Here is a 20,603-nt window from a genome sequence, read left to right on the forward strand (position 1 = left end):
CACCAGGCCACCTCAGGGGATCCCGTACCCCAACTATCCCCGTTCACTGCGTCACCCCATTTCCCCCACAGCCTGTGTGTGCCCTCCAATCCCTGTTCAATGGGTCACCCTGTACCCCCCCCCCCGAGCTGTGCCCCCGGGGTCACCCCCAGCCGCTCACCCCCTGCCTGCGCCCCGCATGTTCATGTATCAGCCTGGCCCCCCCATAACCCCAGAGCAGCCCCCCCCCGGCTGTGCCCCCGCCCGTGGCGGCTCCCACGCGGGGGCTGGGCGGGCGGAGCCCCCGGGGCGGGGGTGTGCGGGGCCGGGCCGGCGCTGATTGGCCGGGGGCGGGGCCGGGCCGCAGCCCGCGGCGGGACGGGGCAGTGCCCGGAGCGAGCCGCTCGCCCTGCGCCCCCGGGGCCGGGCTCGTCGCGGGGCCCCGGGGCTCGGCCATGGAGCGCGCCCGCCCGCCGCCCGCCGTCTCGGTCTCGCCGCCTGTGGACCTGGTGCTGGGCGCCACGAGCTGCTGCCTGGCCTGCGTCTTCACTAACCCGCTGGAGGTGGTGAAGACGCGGCTGCAGCTGCAGGGGGAGCTGCGCCCGCGGGGCACCTACCGCCGGCACTACCGCGGGGTGCTGCAGGCGCTGGCGGCCGTGAGCCGGGCCGACGGGCTGCGCGGGCTGCAGAAGGGGCTGGCGGCCGGGCTGCTCTACCAGGGGCTGATGAACGGGGTCCGCTTCTACTGCTACTCGCACGCCGAGGACCGCGGGCTCACGCAGCGGCCCGGCGGCACCGTCGCGGCCGGGGCCGTGGCGGGGGCGCTGGGGGCGTTTGTGGGCAGCCCGGCGTATCTGGTGAGTCCCCGCCCTGCCCCGCTGGCTGGTGCCTTCCCTGGGGTCTCCCTCCATCCACCCGCCCGGCCGCAGGACTCGCCTCTGCTTCCCCTCCCGAACTGCGGCGGGGCGGTGGAAACAAACCCGCGGCCGGCTCCAGAGGGGGCGGCAGGTCAGGGCTGGGGGCGGCGAGACGCCTGCGGGAGGGTCTGGAGACCTGGCCCCCTGGGCAGGTGCTGGGGAAACCGCCCCCGCTGCTGGGTGTGCTGCCCCTGTGAGTTAGGGGGAAGGCAGGGGGCTGGTTGGGGCGAGGAGGGGACAGGACTCGGGGTCACTGCCGTGGCGGCTCCGTGGATTGCCCCCTGCAAGCGGAAAAGTGGTGTGATTCTCCATAGGGGCGGAGGTGGGGGCTGCGCTGCAGGGGGCGGCTTTTGTGGGGCAGCTGGGATGCTGTGGTCACAGGGTACCAGGCTAGTAGCAATCTGTTATCCCAGGAGACCTCTCCTGGGGGAGCAAACTAGATATTGGGCCACATCCCTTCAGGGAGCTGTGTCACGCGTGGCCATTCAGCCCGCAAGCGGGTAGCTCTGTCTCCTCCCATGGCTCTGGGTGGAGATTCACCCCCATAATAACGACTCTCGGTCTGGAACGGATCGGCCCCAGTTGCATTTTGCATGGAGATTCGGGGCTTGTTTGAACCCCGAGTGCAACCCACATGGGTGAAACTGATGCAAATGCTCGCACAAACCCCGCCATGCCAAAGCCCCCAGCAGTAGCGATAGGTAAGCTGGTGGTAACCTCCAAGCCAGCTGTCAACATTGGTGAGGGGCGGGAACCTCGCCAACGGGCCTGGAAACAAACCAAACCCCCCTGAGACCACAGAACCGACCAGAAACAAAAGAGGGAGGGGAGGTTAATATTTGAGACTGACCCAGTACCTCAGCGCAATGTTCTTTGAGAAAGTAGCACCACCGCGCCCCATAGATACACAAGGGAGGGCTAGACTATCACAGGCCCCGTTCTCCTGCAAAAAGATTTTAACTGTATCCTTGTCTCTGCTGCTGGAAAAGCTTCTATGCTTCCTGAGAGGAGAGTGGGGTCCCCCCCCAGCTTATGATTTCCCTTTGATAGAAGTGGCAGCTCCCATCCAGATAGCACTAGGGTCTCTAATGAGAGAAAGTGGGTCAACGGAAGGGGGTGGGGGGAGACGAGGGCTCCTGCCACCTGTAAAAGTTGTTATGAACGTGCATCGTGTTTATGCTGCATCGTATGTCAGTGTCACTCGGTGGGTGGCCTCCAGTGACATTTCTGGATCATTAAGGCCTGGGTTTGCATCTGGAGTCCTTGTGAAGCACCCGGTTTATGGCCCCCTTCCCAGCCTGGCCTGTATGAAGAATTCCCAGAGCGCCCCCCGCAGCAGTGCCAGAGGGATGGCTCACAGGGGCCCTGCAGGGGACTTGAGCTGGGAGAGCAGCTGGCTGACTCTTCTGGCCTGCAGCCATCGCCCCCCACCTGCCCGTCCCTGTCAGCCCATCTCTGCGCTGCTGGAGTGTTTACAGAACAGTTTGGGTGGGGTGCGTTCCATGGGGCAATGAGTTCTGGAGGAGACTTGCAGTGCCCAGACACCTGGGTTCAATCTTAATAAGGTTGTGAGAGAGAGGGGGGGGGGTTTGGTCTTGGCCTTGGCAAGTCCCTTTCTGTGCACCTTGCAAGGGTACCACCAAATCTGGTATGCTCTCTGCCGGGCAGACCTGGGCGTGAGCTAGGCTGAAGCACAGCAGGTCACAGGAGAGGGGCCTCTGTCGGAGTGGGGGCAGACTAGGGAGACTGTGGGTCAGGATTGAGGGGCGCTAGTAGAACTGTAGGGGAGAACCCAAGACAAAGGCAGAGGGGCTGTGGTCAGGACGGAGGAGCTTGGCGTAGCTGGAGTGGACAGCTCAGGACTGGAGCAGCCAGGGTTCTGTGGGTCAGGCCTGGGAACACTGGCAGAGTTGGGGTGTGTGGGGAAAACAGATACGAGAAACCGTTCAGCCTGGGGTCACTGCTCTGGATGGGGATAGAAGGGTTATGAGAGTCGGTGGAGGGGAGACCGGCCCATGGGCACACAGCTGCTCAGTCTGGATGGTGGCTTGGGAACAGCGTCTGAGCTCAGCTGAGATGCTGCGTTGGGGGGTCTGCCCCTGCCCTACCACAGTCGCTCCCGTGAAGCCCGAGCTGAGGTGGTGATGACCTTTATCCAGCCCTCTAAAGAGGGAGTTAGTTGGGCTCTGGAGAGGAGGAGAGACCGGGGGTTGACAGCTGCAAGGGAAGAAAACAGGGCTCAAAGTCTGAAAGGGAGCCAGGTGGAGACTCATGCAACCCCCCCCCCCCCTCAGCTCCTCTCTGCTGGGGTGAGTGCTGGGGGGACAGGCAAGCTTACAAAGAGGCAAATTGTTCATTTTTCCCAGGTGCCTGAGCTCCCACGGGACCCTTTCCCCCTAACAGCCCGCAAATCAGTCTCATTAGACGGGAACCCAGGCAGGTGGGTGAAGGGTGAGTGCGGATGGTGGGGTTATACTTTTCCCCCTCCTCAGCTCTGATTTCGGAATCACATCTGCTGAGCTCACACTAATTGTGAGGAAATCAAATGCCATCTGCTTCTGCCAAAAGAAAATCAAGGCCGGGAGTGGATGGAGCCCCACTCCTTGGCTTAGCAGAGGGAACGTGTGCTCTCGGGTGAGTCTGGGGAAGTAAATTCCTTCCCTGGTAATAAACCCACGTGACCCATCGGCGGTGCCAGTTGGTCACCAGTCAACTGATCCAAAAGCCACTTTAACATCACTAGATCACAAGCTCTTGATTGGTTTCTAGCATGTCAAGAAGGGGGTCAGCTGAAGGGGCATAAGGATTTCTCTAGTGCTTTTCATCCTGAAGCGATTCCAGGTTGCCAGGCTGCACCCAGCCCCACCCCATGGGTGTCTAACTTGCTATGAGGGGCTGGGTGCAGCCTGGCAACCTGGAATCACTTCCCCCACTACTGTAAATACAGCCATCTCTGGGGTGGGATGTGGTAGCTGTTTAACAGCGCACAGCAACGTGATACAGCTGCTGAGGAGAGGAAGTGAATGAAAGCGCAGGGGTATTCAGGGCGGCGAAATGTACTTAACCACCGTGGAATTTGGCCACAACACTGGGGCTCATGCCTCTAAGCTAACAGGTAGACGCCTACTGGACCCCCAACCCCACTTCCAGCAGCTCCCCTGCTCCTCCTCAGAGGACTCCCGTGTGAAGGTCTGACCCTGCTCAGCGTAGGAGCAGAGGAATTGTGACATGGATCAGACCCGGGGTCCAGTTACTCTAGTGTCACGTCCCAGCACCAGCTGCTTCAGACGACGATGCAGTAAACCCCGTAGTGGACCCGTGGGGGGTAAATTAGAGAAGAAACTTCCTGTTAGTCAAGTTATACCCTTGTGAGGGGAGCATGGGCAGCCCAAGGAGGGTCGTGGGGGAGGATGCTGGCTCCCAATGTGGGTCACAGCAGTGGTGGTACTTGGATCATTGGCAGCGGCGCCTACTCAGAGGGCATCGGTGGGAGGGTTTGGGAAAGGACCTCCTGGACTTGAGCTCTTTGTGATGAGTCTGGGTGGGGCCCATGGAGGTGGGTGCCCTGTTGTTTCCCCCATCACTAGGACAGGTTGCAAGTTAGGGCCTGGATCGTCACTCCCTTGCACGGGAAGAGACGAGGAGGAGCTGGAGTGGTTCAGTGAGCCAGCCCCACCACACGGGTGTCTAACTTGCTACGAGGGGCTGGGTGCAGCATGGCAACTTGCTCCTTTCTAACCTGGCCAATTCCCTTTCATCGTGACAGGTCAAAACGCATCTGCAAGCCCAGACGGTGGCAGCCATGGCTGTGGGGCATCAGCACAACCACCAGGTGAGCAGCGGGTTCTGGATCTGCCCAGTCCTCCCTGATTCGTGCGTGTGACCTGGAGCAGTTAACGCTGGTGGTGAGATGAGGAGTGTTGTGTGCACAGGACGCTGCGGGGACTGCGTGGCTGTGCTGGGTGTCGAGTGTGCGTTGTGTATGTATCCGTGTTGGGGTTCTAGGGTGAGCTGCAGCTGGGTCTCTCTGTCTCTCTCGCTTTAGGCCCCTCTTTTAAATGGAATCTCAGGGGTCACCTGGCTAAACCCCCTCCCCTTTACACATCATATTACCGCCTCTGACCCCTCCGGCTCTGAGTCGGGGTATCGAATTCTCTCCGGAGCTTGTGACCAGTGTGAACTAGTGGTGCCTCTGGGCAGCTTGATCAAAGCCAAGTTTGGTTTATTGGTTCACTGAAATTTAACGAGCAGAGAGAAATAGGGTTAAAATAATAAAAGTCTAAACGGGTTCTGTCACCTAACCTAAGCCTCTCCGTGCCAGTAGGGTCCACGGGGCACCCCGCTGTGGGGAGACAAATTGCATCTTGTAATGGCTGCATCTTGGATAGTCTGTCACCCCATCAGTATCTCTGCCCTCTGAAATCGCAGGTTGTCTTTTTATCCCTTCCACAACCCAGTCCCACCTGATGATCCCCAGTCCCACCTGATGATCCCCAGTCCCACCTGATGATCCCCTGTGATTATGTGCTGGGCACCTGAACCTGGCCAGACTAGTTTCTGCATGTCTCCAGACTTCCTGCTCTTTGCACAGTAGCTTCTCGGTGTTGTCCCACTGCGCACCAGGGGATTGATTCTGTCTTCAGCCATTGTCCATGGGTCCTGCAGGATTTAACCCTTAGCTACCTTTTAGTCAGCAGCACCTCAGCGTCCAAACCCACAGAGATTATGTGCAGCTATATTAGAGTAATAAAAACTAATACAGAGAATTCCTATGTTCTCCACAGTAGGATGATGTGCAAAGAGGATCTGAATGTATAGCACTATGGGGGTCGTGTGAGTGTGTGTGCGCGTGTGAGATGAGTGTGTGCACATGTTTTTTGTGTAGTAAATCCAAGTGGGCCTGCATGGATGTGTGAGTGTGCCATGCAGTGCATGCTGGGTCCATGTGTGCAAATCTAGTGGAAATGCCTGGGTGCCCATGAGAACGGCGAGGGCAGTGGATGTGTGTGCCTGAGTGTGATGTGTGGCAGGTGGATACATGGATGTGACAAGAATGGTGGATGTGTGTGCATGTGTCCATGACACATGTGGTGAATGTGTGACATGTAGCAGCACATGCTGTCTGCGTGTGCTGGCTGTTCTGTTTGGCCTGTGGCGTGAAGGACCCTTGCACCTGAGTGGAACAGGGAACCACTGGGTTTTCATGCCTGTTCCCCTGGAGCGCACTGGTCCTGTTCCCTCCGGGGGCCCCTTTGTCGAGTCTCCCGCCGCTGCCTTGCTCTGTACACGGTGACTCACTCCCATTAACGCTCCTGCAGATGACGACGCGGAGTGTTTTTCAACAAGAAAGTTGCTGAATGGGAGGAACGGGCCTGGGGGGGCGGATTGTTGTCATGGGCCATTTGCTGCTGGGGACTCTGGCTCCACCAGGCTGTTTGTGTTTCTCTGCGCGGCAGCCGCACGGAGCAGGTTCCAAAGTCCTCGGCACTTTTATTGGCTCCGCTCCTAGGGGCGGTGGAAGCAAAGGCCTCCTCGTGGGCCGTAGGTATGGGGTGGCCAGGGCACACTGTACGTGTCTGTCCCAGGCTGCGGGGCGTAGCCGCGAAGTCGCCTGTAAGGGGATTATGTCAGTGGAATCCTGCCAGTTATTGGCCCTGCTTATCTCAGATACTAATTTACAGGCACATCCTCTGCCAGGCTGCGTCCTTGGCACAGGGGCACTCGGGTGGCCCTGAGCTACATCAGAGCCGCTGACTGGATGCAGCACGCCCTGCCCACTGGGGTACGGGACCGACCCAGAGATTCCCCCCTTCCTCCCAGAGATCCCTAAATCCTCCTGTTTTCTGCCACTTTAATATCTCCTCACCTCTCTGATTCTCTACCTAGGGCGTCTCCAGCGCCTTTGAGACCATCTACAGGAAGCAGGGGCTCGTGGGCCTGTGGCGGGGTGTGAACGGTGCTGTGCCCCGCGTCATGGTGGGCTCTGCAGTGCAGTTGGCCACCTTTGCATCAGCCAAAGAGTGGGTCGAGAAGCTCAAGGTGAGCAGTGGTGGGAGGGGCTGCTTGGCCCCCATGGGGTGAGAGATGGGCAGGACCATGGGGCCTGGCTCTGGAGTAGTGTTGCCAACTTTCTAATTGCAGGAAACCGAACACCCTTGCCTTGCCCCGCCCTTCTCTGAGGCCCCGCCCCTTCTCTCAGGCCTCGCCCACGCTCACTGCATCCTCCCTCCCTCCGTCGCTCGCTCATTTTCACTGGGCTGGGTCGGGGGGTTGAAGTGCAGGCTCCATCTGGGAGTGCAGGCTCTGGGGTGGGGCCAGAAATGAGGGGTTCCGGGTGTGGGAGGGGGCTCCAGGCTCAGGCAGGGCATTGGGATGCGGGAGGGAGAGAGGGCTCCAGGCGGGGGGGTGCAGGCTCTGTGGTGGGGCTGGCGATGAGGGGTTCAGAGTGCGTGATTGGGCTCAGGGCTGTGGCAGGGGGTTTCGGGTATGGGCTCCAGACATCGCTCACCTCAGGCGTTTCCCGGGGACAGAGGAAGTCCACATGGCTCCCGGGAAGCAGTGGCATGTCCCTCCAGCTCCTAGGCAGAGGGGCAGCCAGGGGGCTCTGTGTGCTGCCCCTGCCTGCAGGTGCTGCCCCCACAGCTCCCATTGGCTGTGGTTCCATTGGCTGTGGTTCCCTTGGCTGTCCCTCCGCCTAAGAGCTGGAGGGACATGCTGCTGCTTCCCAGGAGCTGTGTGGAGCCAGACTCGTAGCCTGCCTTAGCCCCACTGCAGCCAACCAGACTTTAAGAGGCCCAGTCAGGGGTGCTCATCGGAGCTGCCAGGGTCCCTTTTCGACCAGGCGCTCCAATCGAAAACCGGATGCCCCCTCCCTTGATTTATTAAATACAAAAGTAGGATTTAAGTGGTTCCAAGTAACAACTGACAGAACAAAGTGAATTACCAAGCAAAATTAAAATAAAACACGCAAGTCTAAACCTAATACAGTAAGAAAACTGAATACAGATAAAACCTCACCCTCAGAGGAGTTCCAATAAGCTTCCTTTTACAGACTAGTCTCCTTCTAGTCTGGGTCCAGCAATCACTCACACCCCTCTGGTTACTGTCCTTTGTTCCAGTTTCTTTCAGGTATCAGCCTCTCCACCCCCAAATATCTCTTGAGCCAGCTGAAGACAAAATGGAGGGGTCTCCCAGAGGTTTAAATAGACTTTCTCTTGTGGGTGGTCCCCCCCTCCCCCTGTGTAGAATCCAGCTCCAAGATGGAGTTTTGGAGTCACCGGGGCAAGTCACATGTCCATGCATGACTCGGAACTTACAGGTAGCAGCCATTGTTCACATGCTACCTTGAACGTCCTCAGGTAGACGTCTTATGTGGATTGGAGCCTTTTAAGATCCATTGTCCGTTAAGTGTTTCTTGATTGGGCACTTAACCTGCACATTCCTTTCTAAAGAAGCTGCCCAAATGCCCAGTTATGTCATATTTACATTCATAAGCGTATTTCCACAAAGCGCTATGGGGTGGGTGCAACGTCACAGTGGGCCTCTAAGGCCTGTCATTTTAGACAAGCAGCCACGAAGCCCCAGCCTGGTTTCTGGAGCCATCTGTGTCTCAATGTCGCTGGTCCAGTTGCTTGCAGTATCTCTTCAGAGATGATGCTCATGCCGCGGCTCCCCACCCAGGGCTCCTTGCCTTCATTTCCCCCTGCTTTAGATCCCCAAGGAGGAATCCGTCCTTCGTGTGTCGATTCAGCCACCCCCGTGGAGTGACCCCACTCCTTGGAAGCAAACTCAGGGCTCCAGTGGGGCAGTGCAGAGCGCCAACTGCTGAGCCCGGCAGCTTCTTACTCATTCATCCAGACTCTGTAGACCGTGGGGATCAGGGAAGGAAAGGCAGCCGCCGGCAGGGGACATCTCTGTTCCGGCTCCCTCTGTTATAGGAACGCCGCAGCTATCTTCCTTGCAACAGATTCATTCACATGATCTACAGAACTAGCCCACCACACACACGAGCTCCCCTGCTGTGCACGCTCCAGGAGGGACTGGTGGGAGCCGGAGCTGGTGTCAGTTTCACATCGGTCTTTGTTCCCTTAGAGACAGTGGTGCCTATTTCCCCCAATCAGGTCTGACTCAGGCCTTCATGATCAGAAAAGCAAACAGCTGCCAGGAAGACCAGGGGGCTGCCAGATTTAACCCCCACCCCCACTCCAACTCCCCAGAAGTGGGGGTGGGTGGGTGAGGCGGTCTCATAGCCTGCCCTCTCCTCCCCTCCGCGCTGGCCAGTCAGCAGCCTCCCAGATTGACAGGCCGGCTCTGCTCCTCATGTAACTCAGAAAAACAGCGCTTCTGTCCTCGAGTCGATCCCTCCTGGCGCTGACTCAGTGCTTTCCTACCACAAGATCAACAGGGCTCTGGTGCGGGCGAACGTGCAGGATGGCGAGCGGAACTGCCGCGCTGCTTAAAACACGCTTTATCCTGGCTTTTTGCCTGGATCATCAAAGCTAAAAATAACAGCGGGGCCGGGTGAGCGGGTTGGGGCACGCCTGCTGCTCCCAGCCCACAGGAAGATAAACAGCTGCCTGAAGAGGGCACCTAGAGGGCTGGGCCATCTCCCCTCATGCTGTAGGTGCCAGTCGCTGCTTCAACAGGCCCATCTGCTGCCCCCTAGGGGTGGGAATTAATTGCACCTCTGTGTCTCGGGCACACGTGGATCAGCATTTTGTCGTCCTTGTGGTTCAGGATTCGGATCCAGGGGTCCAGTTTGGCCCATTAGAGAGATGGGGGGGGGGGGAACCAGCCAAGTTTGGGGTGGATTGGGCTCAGCTTTTGAACACCTAATGGTTCAGGGGTGGGTGGGGCGTCCGATTCAAGGGTTTGGTTCGACCCGTGACACAGAAGGGAGCATTTGTGAAATTTGGAGCCAGCTTCATGATTCTGGCCCTGCTCAGGGGCGTCTGGATTTGGGTTTGGGCCTGGGGCTTTCTCCACCCTCAGTGGGCATGGTGGGTCACCTTGAGGAGATCCCTAGACAGCTGCATCTTCCCCCCACATTTACCTGGCCTCCTCCCTGCACGCACGTGTCATCTCCGTTGCTCTGGCGATGGTGACGTTCTCATTCTCATGGCAATGCGTGGCAGCTGCAACCCCAGCGGCAGGAACTGGTGCAGGGGATGAGTCTAACTGGTCCCCTGTCTGGCAGTGGTTCAAGGAGGGCAGCTGGATGGTGGCCTTGGCGGGAGGCATGATCAGCAGTGTGGCTGTGGCTGTGGCGATGACGCCCTTCGATGTGGTCAGCACCAGGCTCTATAACCAGCCCGTGGATGAGCGGGGCATGGTAAGTATGTCCCGCAGCTGGGAGGCCAGATCCCCATTTACTGATGGCAGGGCTGTACAGGCAGGCTGCAGAAGAGCTGGGCTTGGATCCCAGAGGTTCCTGGCTCGCCTCCCTGTGCTCAGTCCACTAGGCCGTGCTACCTGGAGCATCGTCATGTGCACCAGTCTACTGCACGCACCCAACTTCACAGCATTTAAAAGTAAAATCCGCACCATGCCGCTCAAGGCCAGGCACAGGCAGCCAGCGCTGGACTAAACCAACCCCACCCACCTCCGAGCCGCTATGTGCCAGCCCCATGGCGAGTGACCAGCTGAGCCATGCACCCTCCTGAGCCCGGCTGGACTAATGGGGCAGTGAATCCCAGAACGGTGGGGCATCCTTGGAGATCACCCTGCTGACAGCTCCCCAGGCTTCCAGTGCAGGGCTGCTCATTTGAGCATCTCTGCTCATCTGACCTTTGCTGAGGTGGGGCCTGGCTGCTGGGAGACCCAACCCATAGAAGGGCTCCACAGATCAGAGTCGACAGTTTTTCACCCAGACGCCGGTGCAGACTGGGGAGAATAGGTGGGAAAGCCCCTGAAGCTGGCTGCACCCACGTTCGGCCCTATCTGAGGAGCGTGTGTCCGTGTATGTTGCAATAGTCCAGCTGAGAGCTCACAAAGACGTGAGAACCCTCGCGAGGTCCAGATACAGGGTGAACGGTTCCCACTGGAGGTGGAGGAGACGTGGTGGCATTTGGCCCCATCTTGTCCACAAAAGTGCAAAATCTCGCAGGTTTTCATTTGAAAAGAAAGGACCCAGATTCTGCCCTCAGTTACTCCGGCGCAGGCTGGTCAATCTCACTTTGGGGTAACTGGCAACCCAGTCTGGCTCGTTAATGGCTCTGTTATTGAACCGTGATTTTCAATACTTTACCTGTTTCAATCCAAAACCCACCCTTTTGTGAAAAAGGTGCGTCAAGCTGCCCTGGTGGCTCCAGAGCGTGAGTGCCAACCTCAGGGCAGACTGCTAAGAACCAGGGCACAAATCCCAAACTGGTTGTGAGTCCTATACCAAGCGTCCACTGCTCAGACACTATAACGGCCTTACCGTGGAATCACAGACCGTCCCCGTGGGTACGCCGATCTATCTTGCCACCCAAGTAAGCCTGCCTTTGTGAGAGATGGTCCCTTATACCAAAAATCACAAGATTCAGGTTATTCCCAGTCCCAAAGGACCAGTCCACTTACTCCAGATCAGTTGCACCTTAGATCTCATACCAAAGACAACGCTTGTAGGCAATCCTGTCATAAACGATCTGAGGATTTACTAACTAGGAAAAGGAAATAGGAGAGTTCCTTACAGGGTTAAAGGTGGTAAACAGACACATACAAATGAGTTACAGTCTTAAGTTTCAAAAGATAAGAGAAGCATCTATAATAAGCAGGCTCTATGTGTCCTTTAGGGCTAACCCATGGCAAACACTGGGCATCTTTTGCTTATACTTAGAATTCCTTGCTCTTTAGAGTCCAAGCAGCATAAAAGACACAAGTTCGTCCTTGCTAGGGCTTTTTATCCCTTCCCTGCTTCTGCTTCAAGTTGCACATTCAGCTGCTGGAAGGAATTCAGTTACAAGTCTCCTCCTCGTGGGGAGGGGGGGAAGGGGAGCAATCGACCAAGTCTTTTGTCCTCTGATGTTCCACAGTGCTTTGCCTGGCGTTGATGGGCCTCTTTCGTTGGGTCGGAGCCAACACCTGTTGGAAACTAGTATTTCACATTCGTTAATGCTTCTCTCCTGCCTGATGACTTACAGTCCCACAGCAAATGTTCTAACCGGGGCTACAGATATTGTGAGATGAATGCAGGCAACTACTTACAAGCATTTCATAAAGTCTAAAAACATTTCTCTAACTCTAATACCTATTTTAACAATACTGGCACACAGAGGAACCAGACTGGTATGTGTTTGTCACTGTCCCGGTGAGACCTAGGGGCCGTGCGCTGCAAGCGTCACAAGCTGTAATTTGGGAGTGGGGAGGCGGGGGGACTACAAAATAGAACTGCTTGTGCCTCAATTTTTCCATCAGTAAAATGGGGCTAAGTAGTGTGGGCTTCCCCCAAACAGACTAGTGTGAGGACTAATTAACCACTGTCTGCAGCACTTGGATAAGAGGCTCAGAGCATTGTGAATTATTCTGTTTATTGAGCTCTTGGGGGGAGTTTTCAGTAGCACTCAGCACTAACGTGCGCAGCTCTTCTGAAAATCTGGCCTGGCTTGGATGTTAAAGCCGGAGGAAAGCAGGCGTAGGGAGGCAGGGTTACCTTTGTATACACCATTCGACCATCCCTGGAGCCTCTGGCTGGTTCTGGTGTCCACACATCGAAAAGGATGTTGACAAATGGCCGAGGGTCAGAAAGATGTCACAGGAATGCTCTGAAGTCTGGGAAACTAGTGAGAGAGTAGCTCTGGCGGTTTCGTTTCACGAGAGAAGGTGAAGAGGTGACTGGATCACAGCCCGCGTGACTACGTGGGGAAGGGAGTTCTGGTAGTAGGTGGCTCTTTGAATCTAGCAGAAAAAGACAATGAGATCCAGTGGCTGGAAGCTGAAGCTAGACTAGAAATAAGGTGCTTGTTACTAACAGGGAGGAATTAATCCTTGGGAGTGGTGGAGTCTCCAGCACTCAGTCAGTCACTCAGGACTGGATGTCTTCCTAAATATGTATGTATATAGCGATATACCTCTCTCATAGAGCTGGAAGGGACCCTGAAAGGTCATCAAGTCCAGCCCCCGGCCTTCACTAGCAAGACCAAGTACTGATTTTGCCCCAGATCCCTAGGTGGCCCCTTCAAGGATTGAACTCACAACCCTGGGTTTAGCAGGCCAATGCTCAAACCACTGAGCTATCCCTCCCCCAAATGAGCTCAGCCAGGAGTTATGAGTTTGCTGTAGCAATTCCTGGCTGAGGTTCTCTGGCCCGTCTCAGCCGGGAGGCCTGACTAGATGGTCATTGTGGTCCTTGCTGGCCTTACAATCAGTGAGTTACCATAGCATGTAGACCAGACCCATGTATATTAAATGTGAGCGGAGGCCTGTGTGTGCTGGGGCAGGTTTTTGATGTCTCTCTGTCTCTCCTGTCCCCAGGGGAAGCACTACCGAGGGTTCCTCGACTGCTTTGTGCAAATCTCCAGGAAAGAGGGCATCCTGGCTCTGTACAAAGGGATCGGTCCTGCCTACCTCCGCCTGGGGCCTCACACCATCCTCAGCCTGCTCTTCTGGGACGAACTCAGGAAGCTCACCTACCGCCACCAGCAGCATGGCGTTTAAGCCCCTGGGGCTACGTGGGCAGATCCTGCCACAAGATCACCTGCGCGTGGCCTCGGGGGTCTCTCCGCCCGCCTGATGGGACCAGAAGTGGGGGATGGGGGGATACGGCAGTCTAGGAGCCCAGGCAGTCAGCTCAGGACTTTCAGGGGGTGCTGAAATCCCCCAGATTTGTAGGGTTTCAGGAGAGAGGAGCTCTGTGTCCAACTCCACTGCCTACAATAGGCTCCCACCTGCAGCCACCGCGCAGAGCAAGTGCGGGCTTCCATCCAGGAGCACTGGCCAGCTGCTGTGGAGCGAGAGGGAGCTGTCCTCTGTCCGTGTGCCTGGGAGCCAGGAGGTCTGCGTTCTGATCCCAGCTCTGACACTGACTCCCTTCTGGGGCCTTGGGCAAGCCCATTGCCCCGCGCTGTGCCTCAGTTTCCCCATCTGTGACATGGGGATCTTCCTAGGTGCCTCCTCAGAGGGCAGTTGTGAGGATTAAACGACCTGACGTTTTGCAGAGTGCTTTGATGCTGTAAAGAGGTGGGTAGATACATGTGCCAGGTGGATTCTTGCCAGGTAAACGTGGCCTTGGAAGGACTGAAGGGACCCAGTGCCGTTCCTAAGCGTTGTTCAAGGAGGTGCTCCCCGGTGCAGGCCTTGGCCTTCTTCCCTGAGTAAATCGCATTTAACCCCTTGTACCAGGAGCTGCTGCAGGGAAGGGTGGACTGTTACGTCCTACGGAGCACGTACCTGGCAGCGCCGAGTCCCAGCATGGTGCCAGCCTGGGTTGCCCAGGCACTGTGCCCATCCCTGGCTTGCGAGAAGTTCCAGGCGCTCAGACACCAGGCACGGCACAGGAACCAAGATCAGCCAGAAGCAAAGTGGTGAGAGGCTGCCCCCAGATGAGGCCGTGGAGCCCCCCAGCCGTGGGGCAAGGCAAGGTGGGGAAGCAGGCCTGGGTTTCACGGTGAACTTGATTTGCTTGTTTGGGGTCAACTTTTGGCACTTGCTTCCCCTGCCCTTGTAAGGCAGGGCCCCCCCACATCACCACCTTCCCCCAGCCCTGCTCAGTCAGATTGCAGGGACGAGTTCAGCTCTGCTCAGCCCGGCTGCACCCACAGGTCCTTGCACGCAGCCGGGAGCATGTGCTGGGGGCGGATGCTGTGCCACAGGCTGGGTCACTGGGACCTGCTCCTGCCCTCCCGGGGGCAAGCAGGAGAACATCTTCCTGAGCAAGGGGGACGTCTAAGTCCTGGGCTCTGACAATTTGGGCCTGCCACATCTCTAAACCTTAATCTCACCCTGCCCTAGTGCCCGGCACGCGCTGGGTGCTACTAAACCAGTGCTGCCCGCTCTGTGCAGGGGTCACCAGCTCCCAGCACAGCGTTCACTTCTACTCAGCAGATGCTGGAACCACAGCCCCAGCTCCAGGCCGCTTGCCGCAATCAAATAAAAGATTTTTTTTCTACTTTCTTACTTTTACATCTCTCCAGTGGGTTTTAATTTTGCTGCTGAACCAGGTGCCTTTCCCTCTTCCCTGTGCCAGCCACCTGTTTCTGGGAGTACGGTGCCCAAATCACACCCACATCAGTGTGCTGCCAGTGAACACAGCTGGGGGGAGATTTGGGGATGGGCCTCCTGGCTGGGAATTTCAGGCACCAGCAAGTTTGAAGTGATGCAGGGGCATCTCTGGTTTTGCCAAGGGAACATGGCAGCAGTGGGCTCTCCCTGCACCCTCACACCCGGAAAAGGAGATGAGATCACTTCAGCAGTAAGGAACTGGGAGCTCTTGTGACAGATTTCAATTCCCCCCACCCTTGGGCCAGCACCACCAAAAAAAAACCCTGTCCCCACACCACGGTGCCAACCGCCCCTGGCTCAAACCGCCCCCCCAGATGACACTGCCAACCAGCCCCCTCCCTAGACGATACCCACCCCCAAGATACCAGGGCTGCCCTTGCACTAGGCCTTCAGAGGGACACTAGGATGGGGTGCAGACTGGGAGATGAGCTTTTGAGAATCTGGCCCTTAGCAGAGTCAACTTTAACAATCACGCCAAGACTTGCTCTGAGCAGGGGGAGCCGAGGGGCCAGTAAACTGTCACCCCGTGGGTCCTGCCTGCATGGCTTCCCCTGCCATTGTCGCTGCCCAGGGTGGGGCAACTGTGCTCCCCATGAACACAGTCTGGCTTTTTGTCCCCCTTTAGTGGCTAGACTTGTGCCTAGAGATTTATGGGGGTGCTACTCAGGCAGTAAAGCTGTAGGCGTTCGCTCGGGAGGTCCCAGGCTCAACCCCCGCTGGCAGAGCACAGCCACAGGAGATTGTTAGAAATACGCTGGTGCGTACCAGCTTAAAGACTGCACCGGCCCTAGAGAACTGAGCAGCACTGCAGGGCCCTGCGGTGCAGTGTTGACCGTTAGCCATGCAGGTTTGGGGACGCTTTCGCTCCACCCCCATACTTGCCCTGTATGGGAGCAGCAGGCCCCCTGCCCCGTGGCCTGAGGGCACACCCTGCTCATTCTGGCTTTTGCATCGGCACCTGGAACGGGGATTCTGCAACTGGAATTAGTGATCAGGTCCCCTGCATGAGCCAGACTTGAACCCAGCTCCCCCAGTGCCGGGATAAACAGCAGGAATGACAAGTATCAGGGGGTAGCCATGTTACTCTGTATCCACCAAAACAAGGAGTCCGGTGGCACCTTAAAGACTAACCGATTTATTTGGGCAAAAGCTTTCGTGGGTAAAAACCTCACTTCTCCAGATAAATTGGTTAATCTTTAAGGTGCCACTGGACTCCTTATTGTTTTAGCAGTAATGCCGTATCTCTGGCCCTTGCTGTCCAGGGAGCCAGGCCACAGTGTAAGAAGGGCCCCTAGCTGACTGTCGGTGTATTTTGTGGGGGGAAAGGAGGTGATCAAATCCAGAGGGGTGCTCCAGGGGAAAGCGCAAAGAAAAACCAGTGCAACGAACCGGGCCCATCAGAGCAAGGCCAGGCACTGAGCCCCTTGCTGGGGACGTGGAAGGGCAGAGCCCTGACTTTGGCGTGTGAACAGGGCAGTGCCATGCAGACAGCACGGGAGTGCAAAGCCAGAGAGCAGGAGAACTGGGCGGGGAGCAGCCATCTGGGGGGCACGGAGATCGGTGCTGGTAACAAGGTGCCTGCCAGGGGCCGCTTAAGATGCTCTGCCGCCAGGGCCAGCTTTAGGCCAATTCAACCAATTCCTCTGAATCGGGCCCCGCCCCTAAGAGGGCCCCGGGCCCAAGCCCCAGTACAGCGTACCGGCAAGAGCCAGTGTGCTGTACCCGGGTGGCCCGGCTTCCCCAGGGGGCAATTTAAAAAGCCCCAGGCCCTTTAAATTGCCACCAGAGCCCCACTGCTGGAGCCCTGGGGTAGGGCTGCAGGCCTCTGGGGGCTATTTAAAAAGTCCGGGGCTCCCGTTGCTTCTACCGCCCCGGCCCTTTAAATTGCTGTTGGAGCCCCACCGCTTCCCCAGGGCTCCAGCGGCTATTGAAAGGGCTGGGGTGGTGGAAGCAGGGGATCCCTGGGCCCTTTAAATAGCCCCCGAGCCCCGGGCTGCTGCTGCTGCTACCCCAGTGGGGGAGGGAGGAGGAGGGGGCACTTACCATACAGGGTGGGCTGTACCTGCACCCTCTGCCCGCACCAGCCCTGCATCCCCTGCCCGCAGCCAGCCCCTGTCTCCAGCCAGACTCGCACCCCCTGCCCTGTCTTCAGCCCCACACCCCCTGCCCTGCCCGCACCAGCCCGTCTTCAGCCAGCCCCGCACCCCCTGCCCTGCCTCCAGCCAGCCCCACACCCCCTACCCGCAGCCAGCCCGTCTCAGCCAGCCCCGCACCCTCTGCCCTGCCCGCAGCCAGCCCGTCTCCAGCCAGCCCTGTACCCCCTGCCTGCAGCCAGTCCTTGCCGCACCCCCTGCCCTGCACCCCCTGCCCTGCCCTCAGCCAGCCCCTGTCTCCAGCCAGCCCTGCACCCCCTGCCCGCAGCCAGCCCCTGCCGCACCCCCTGCCCTGCACCCCCGTCTTGCCTGCAGCAACCCTGCACCCCCTGCCCTGCCCGCACCAGCCCTGCACCCCCGTCTTGCCTGCAGCAGCCCTGCACCCCCTGCCCGCACCAGCCCGGCACCCCCATCTTGCCTGCAGCACCCCTGCACCCCCTGCCCTGCCGCTGCCCGCAGCCAGCCGCTCACCCCCTGCCCACAGCCAGCCCCTGCCGCACCCCCAGCCCTGTCTCCAGCCAACCCCTGGTGCACCCCCCTGCAGCCCTGCCCAAAGCCAGCCAGCCCCACACACACCCCTTCCCACACCAGCCCTGCACCCCCTGCCCTGCCTGTAGCCAGCCCCGCACCCCCTGCCCTGTCTCCAGCCAACCCCTGCCGCACCCCCCTGCCTGAAGCCAGCCAGTCCTGCACTCCTCTGTCTCCAGCCCTGCCAACCCCTGCGGCCCTGCCTGAAGCCAGCCAGCCCATCCCACACACCCCTGTCTCCAGCCAGACTCGTACCCCTTGCCCTGCCTGCAGCCAGACCCTACCTCCAGTCAGCCCTGCCCTGCCTCCAGCCAGCCCCATGTCCAGTGGTGCCCTGCAGTTCCCAGGGCATAACCCTGCACACCTGCTTCAATGAGGGGGGCAGGGAGCAGCTGGGACCCACACATGTGCACACCCTAGGGTGACCAGACAGCAAGTGTGAAAAATCAGGACGGGGGTGGGGGTAATAGGATCCTATATAAGAAAAAGACCCAAAAATCGGGACTGTCCCTATAAACTCGGGACATCTGGTCACTCTAGCACACCCCCAGGGAGTGGTGGGGCCCACACATGTGAAACCAAGCTCATTTCTAGTTCAGGCCCATCTTTTTAAAAAAGAACTTTAGGTAGGGTGAACATACATCCGTATTTTCCCGGACATGTCAGGCATTTTGGTTTGTAAATGGCCGTCCGGGAGGAAATACGGATGTATGGTAACCCTATTGGTACAAAAAATACATACTGTGGCACAGCCCTTAAATCAGAACTTTTTATAGGGAACCGGTTGCTAAGTAATGAAAGGCTTTTTTGACATGTTTTTTTTTTTATTGTCATCCCTGCCGGGGCCCCACCAAAAATGTTCGAATTGGGCCCCGCATTTCCTAAAGCCGGCCCTGTCTGCCGCCCACCCCTTTAGAAATTTGCAGTGGAGCTCCGGCACCTCCCCTGCTGCCGCTACCACCGCCCCCAGACCTGGCGCTGCTGGGTTGGAGGCTGCCGGGACAGACCCCGGCCTGGGGCTGCAGCGGCCGCTGTGCCCCAGTGACAGAGGCCGGGATGAACTGGGCCAGGCCAGGATGAAAGACCCCCTCGGCCTTAGCCGTAGGCCCTGCAAGCCACTGAGCCCTGCCCTCTGGGTAGGCAATACCCTCACCCAGGGCTGCCCTGCCCAATGGCCCTTTCCAGGCCCGTCCAGCTGCCCAGGGCCCAAGAGGGGAGCAAGCTCGGGCAGCAGCAGCTCCTCCCCCTGGAGCGGCTCAGCTCGACCACAAGGAGCCCAATGTCCCCGCAGGGGGCAGCTCCCAGCCCATAGGCACCAGTTAACGGAGAGCACGTCCCCCTCCTTCCCCCGGCCCCACACAACGCCACCAGGACTGGGCACACTGACCTTCCTTACGCAGGGAGTGGGGTGGTCCCGACACCTCCGACCTAGCACTGCCAGTGCCCCACACTCTGCCCCCCAGCTTGGGCCCCGCCTGTTCCAGGTGAGCACCTCGCTGTCTGGTTCGTAGCCAGGACGCGGTGGCAGCGCCCCCAGAGCCCAGACACCACGGCGTTGAAGCAGGAGCTGGGGTGCCCGTGGGGGCTGGGCACTGACATGGAGCCAGGTGGAGACCCAGCCGCGCTCATGGTGCTGCCAGGAGTAGCCCTGAGCTGCTCAGCGCCTGAGCCCCGGCCTCACCTGTGCTGGGGGCGGGGAGCACCCGGAGAAGGGGCAGGGGGCCGCTTCCAGCTCCTCAGAGCCCCAGCTGGCAGCTGCCCCCGCCCTCAGGCAGCCCCACCAGCTTCATCCCTTGCACCAAGGTGCCGCCCTAGGCACCTGCTAGTCGGCCTCTGGTGCCCGTGCCAGGCTGCACATGCAGCCGGCCAATGCCAGTACTGGCAGCAGGGCAGGCGCTGCCAGGCATTTGTAACCCGCTGGGGAGCGTGTTACGGGCCCCTCGGGGCGGACCCACGGGGGGAGGCATCTCTCACAGCCCCCAGCTGTGGCTCAGGCTGTAGACGCTTGTGCTTTCAGCTCTGGAGATCCCTAGTTCAATCCCAGGCGCGTCAGCCATAGTGTGTTCACGCAGGGCTGCGATCCCAGCCCTGGGCACCAGGCACTAAACCGGTTCCTGGCCCTGAGTCCAGGCCTAGCTCACCTGGGTCCCTGTGGACTCCTGCTGCCATCTACTGGGGACATGCAGGAAATGTGACCAATTATACTTCATTGGCATCATGCCTGTGCCCCTGGAGCAAAGGGCATACAGCTCTGCGGAAAGGGGCATGGCCCATAGAATCACCCCCCGGTGCCCTGCCCTGATGCCACCAGCGAGTGGCACAGAAACTCTGCAATATACAGACCCCCTCTCCCCCGATTCAGTGCTGGGTTTCCCCTCTGAAAGGGGTTGCTGCTCTAGCCAGTTCCTCTGAAAGTTGGGGTGTGGGGGAGCACTCCGAAAAGGCCAGGACCGTCACTGATTGGCCTCCAGCGGGTAGGGGGTGGCTGGGCTAGAGGTGCTTAAAATGATGATGCTTTAGGTGGCTGCTTATGTGGCCAACATCTATATCAAGCCATGAATAGTCCCTGCCCCTCCTGTCAAGCACCCAGCTTGTCCCTTCTAACTCCCCCCCCCCCCCCCCCGCATCCCTCCAAATTTATCCCCCTGCACCAGCAGAAAGTCTTGCAGGACAGACTCCCCTCAAAGCATCCCAGGGGCAGCTGGGCTGTAAGGCCATGGATGTGGGCTGGAGCAGACGCGCCCAGCGCCAAGAATAACTGACACAAACAATTAACCCTCCTGCCCCAAACAGCGCCATGTGCCCTAAGGGATGGGGGCCACTATCC

General features: G+C 58.5%; 1 protein-coding gene across 1 annotated transcript; it reads left to right on the forward strand.

The window, feature by feature from the left end:
- The first annotated feature begins 361 nt into the window (after nt 1-361).
- On the forward strand, nt 362-14,996 carry SLC25A34 (solute carrier family 25 member 34). The gene is made up of 5 exons (XM_054009401.1): nt 362-836; nt 4,663-4,728; nt 6,783-6,935; nt 10,093-10,227; nt 13,350-14,996. The coding sequence occupies exons 1-5, from the start codon at nt 435-437 to the stop codon at nt 13,530-13,532; spliced, it is 939 nt and encodes a 312-aa protein (XP_053865376.1). The 5' UTR covers nt 362-434; the 3' UTR covers nt 13,533-14,996.
- The last annotated feature ends 5,607 nt before the right edge of the window (nt 14,997-20,603 follow it).

This window comes from Malaclemys terrapin, chromosome 19, assembly GCF_027887155.1.
Source record: "Malaclemys terrapin pileata isolate rMalTer1 chromosome 19, rMalTer1.hap1, whole genome shotgun sequence".
Lineage (NCBI taxonomy): Eukaryota > Metazoa > Chordata > Testudines > Emydidae > Malaclemys > Malaclemys terrapin.

Bases quoted from the DNA above. Each gene is read 5' to 3' on its own strand.
- SLC25A34 (XM_054009401.1), top strand. From the start codon at position 435: ATGGAGCGCGCCCGCCCGCCGCCCGCCGTCTCGGTCTCGCCGCCTGTG. The intron at 4,729-6,782 runs GTGAGCAGCGGG...TTCTCTACCTAG, and splicing joins GGCATCAGCACAACCACCAG to GGCGTCTCCAGCGCCTTTGA. The intron at 6,936-10,092 runs GTGAGCAGTGGT...CCTGTCTGGCAG, and splicing joins AGTGGGTCGAGAAGCTCAAG to TGGTTCAAGGAGGGCAGCTG.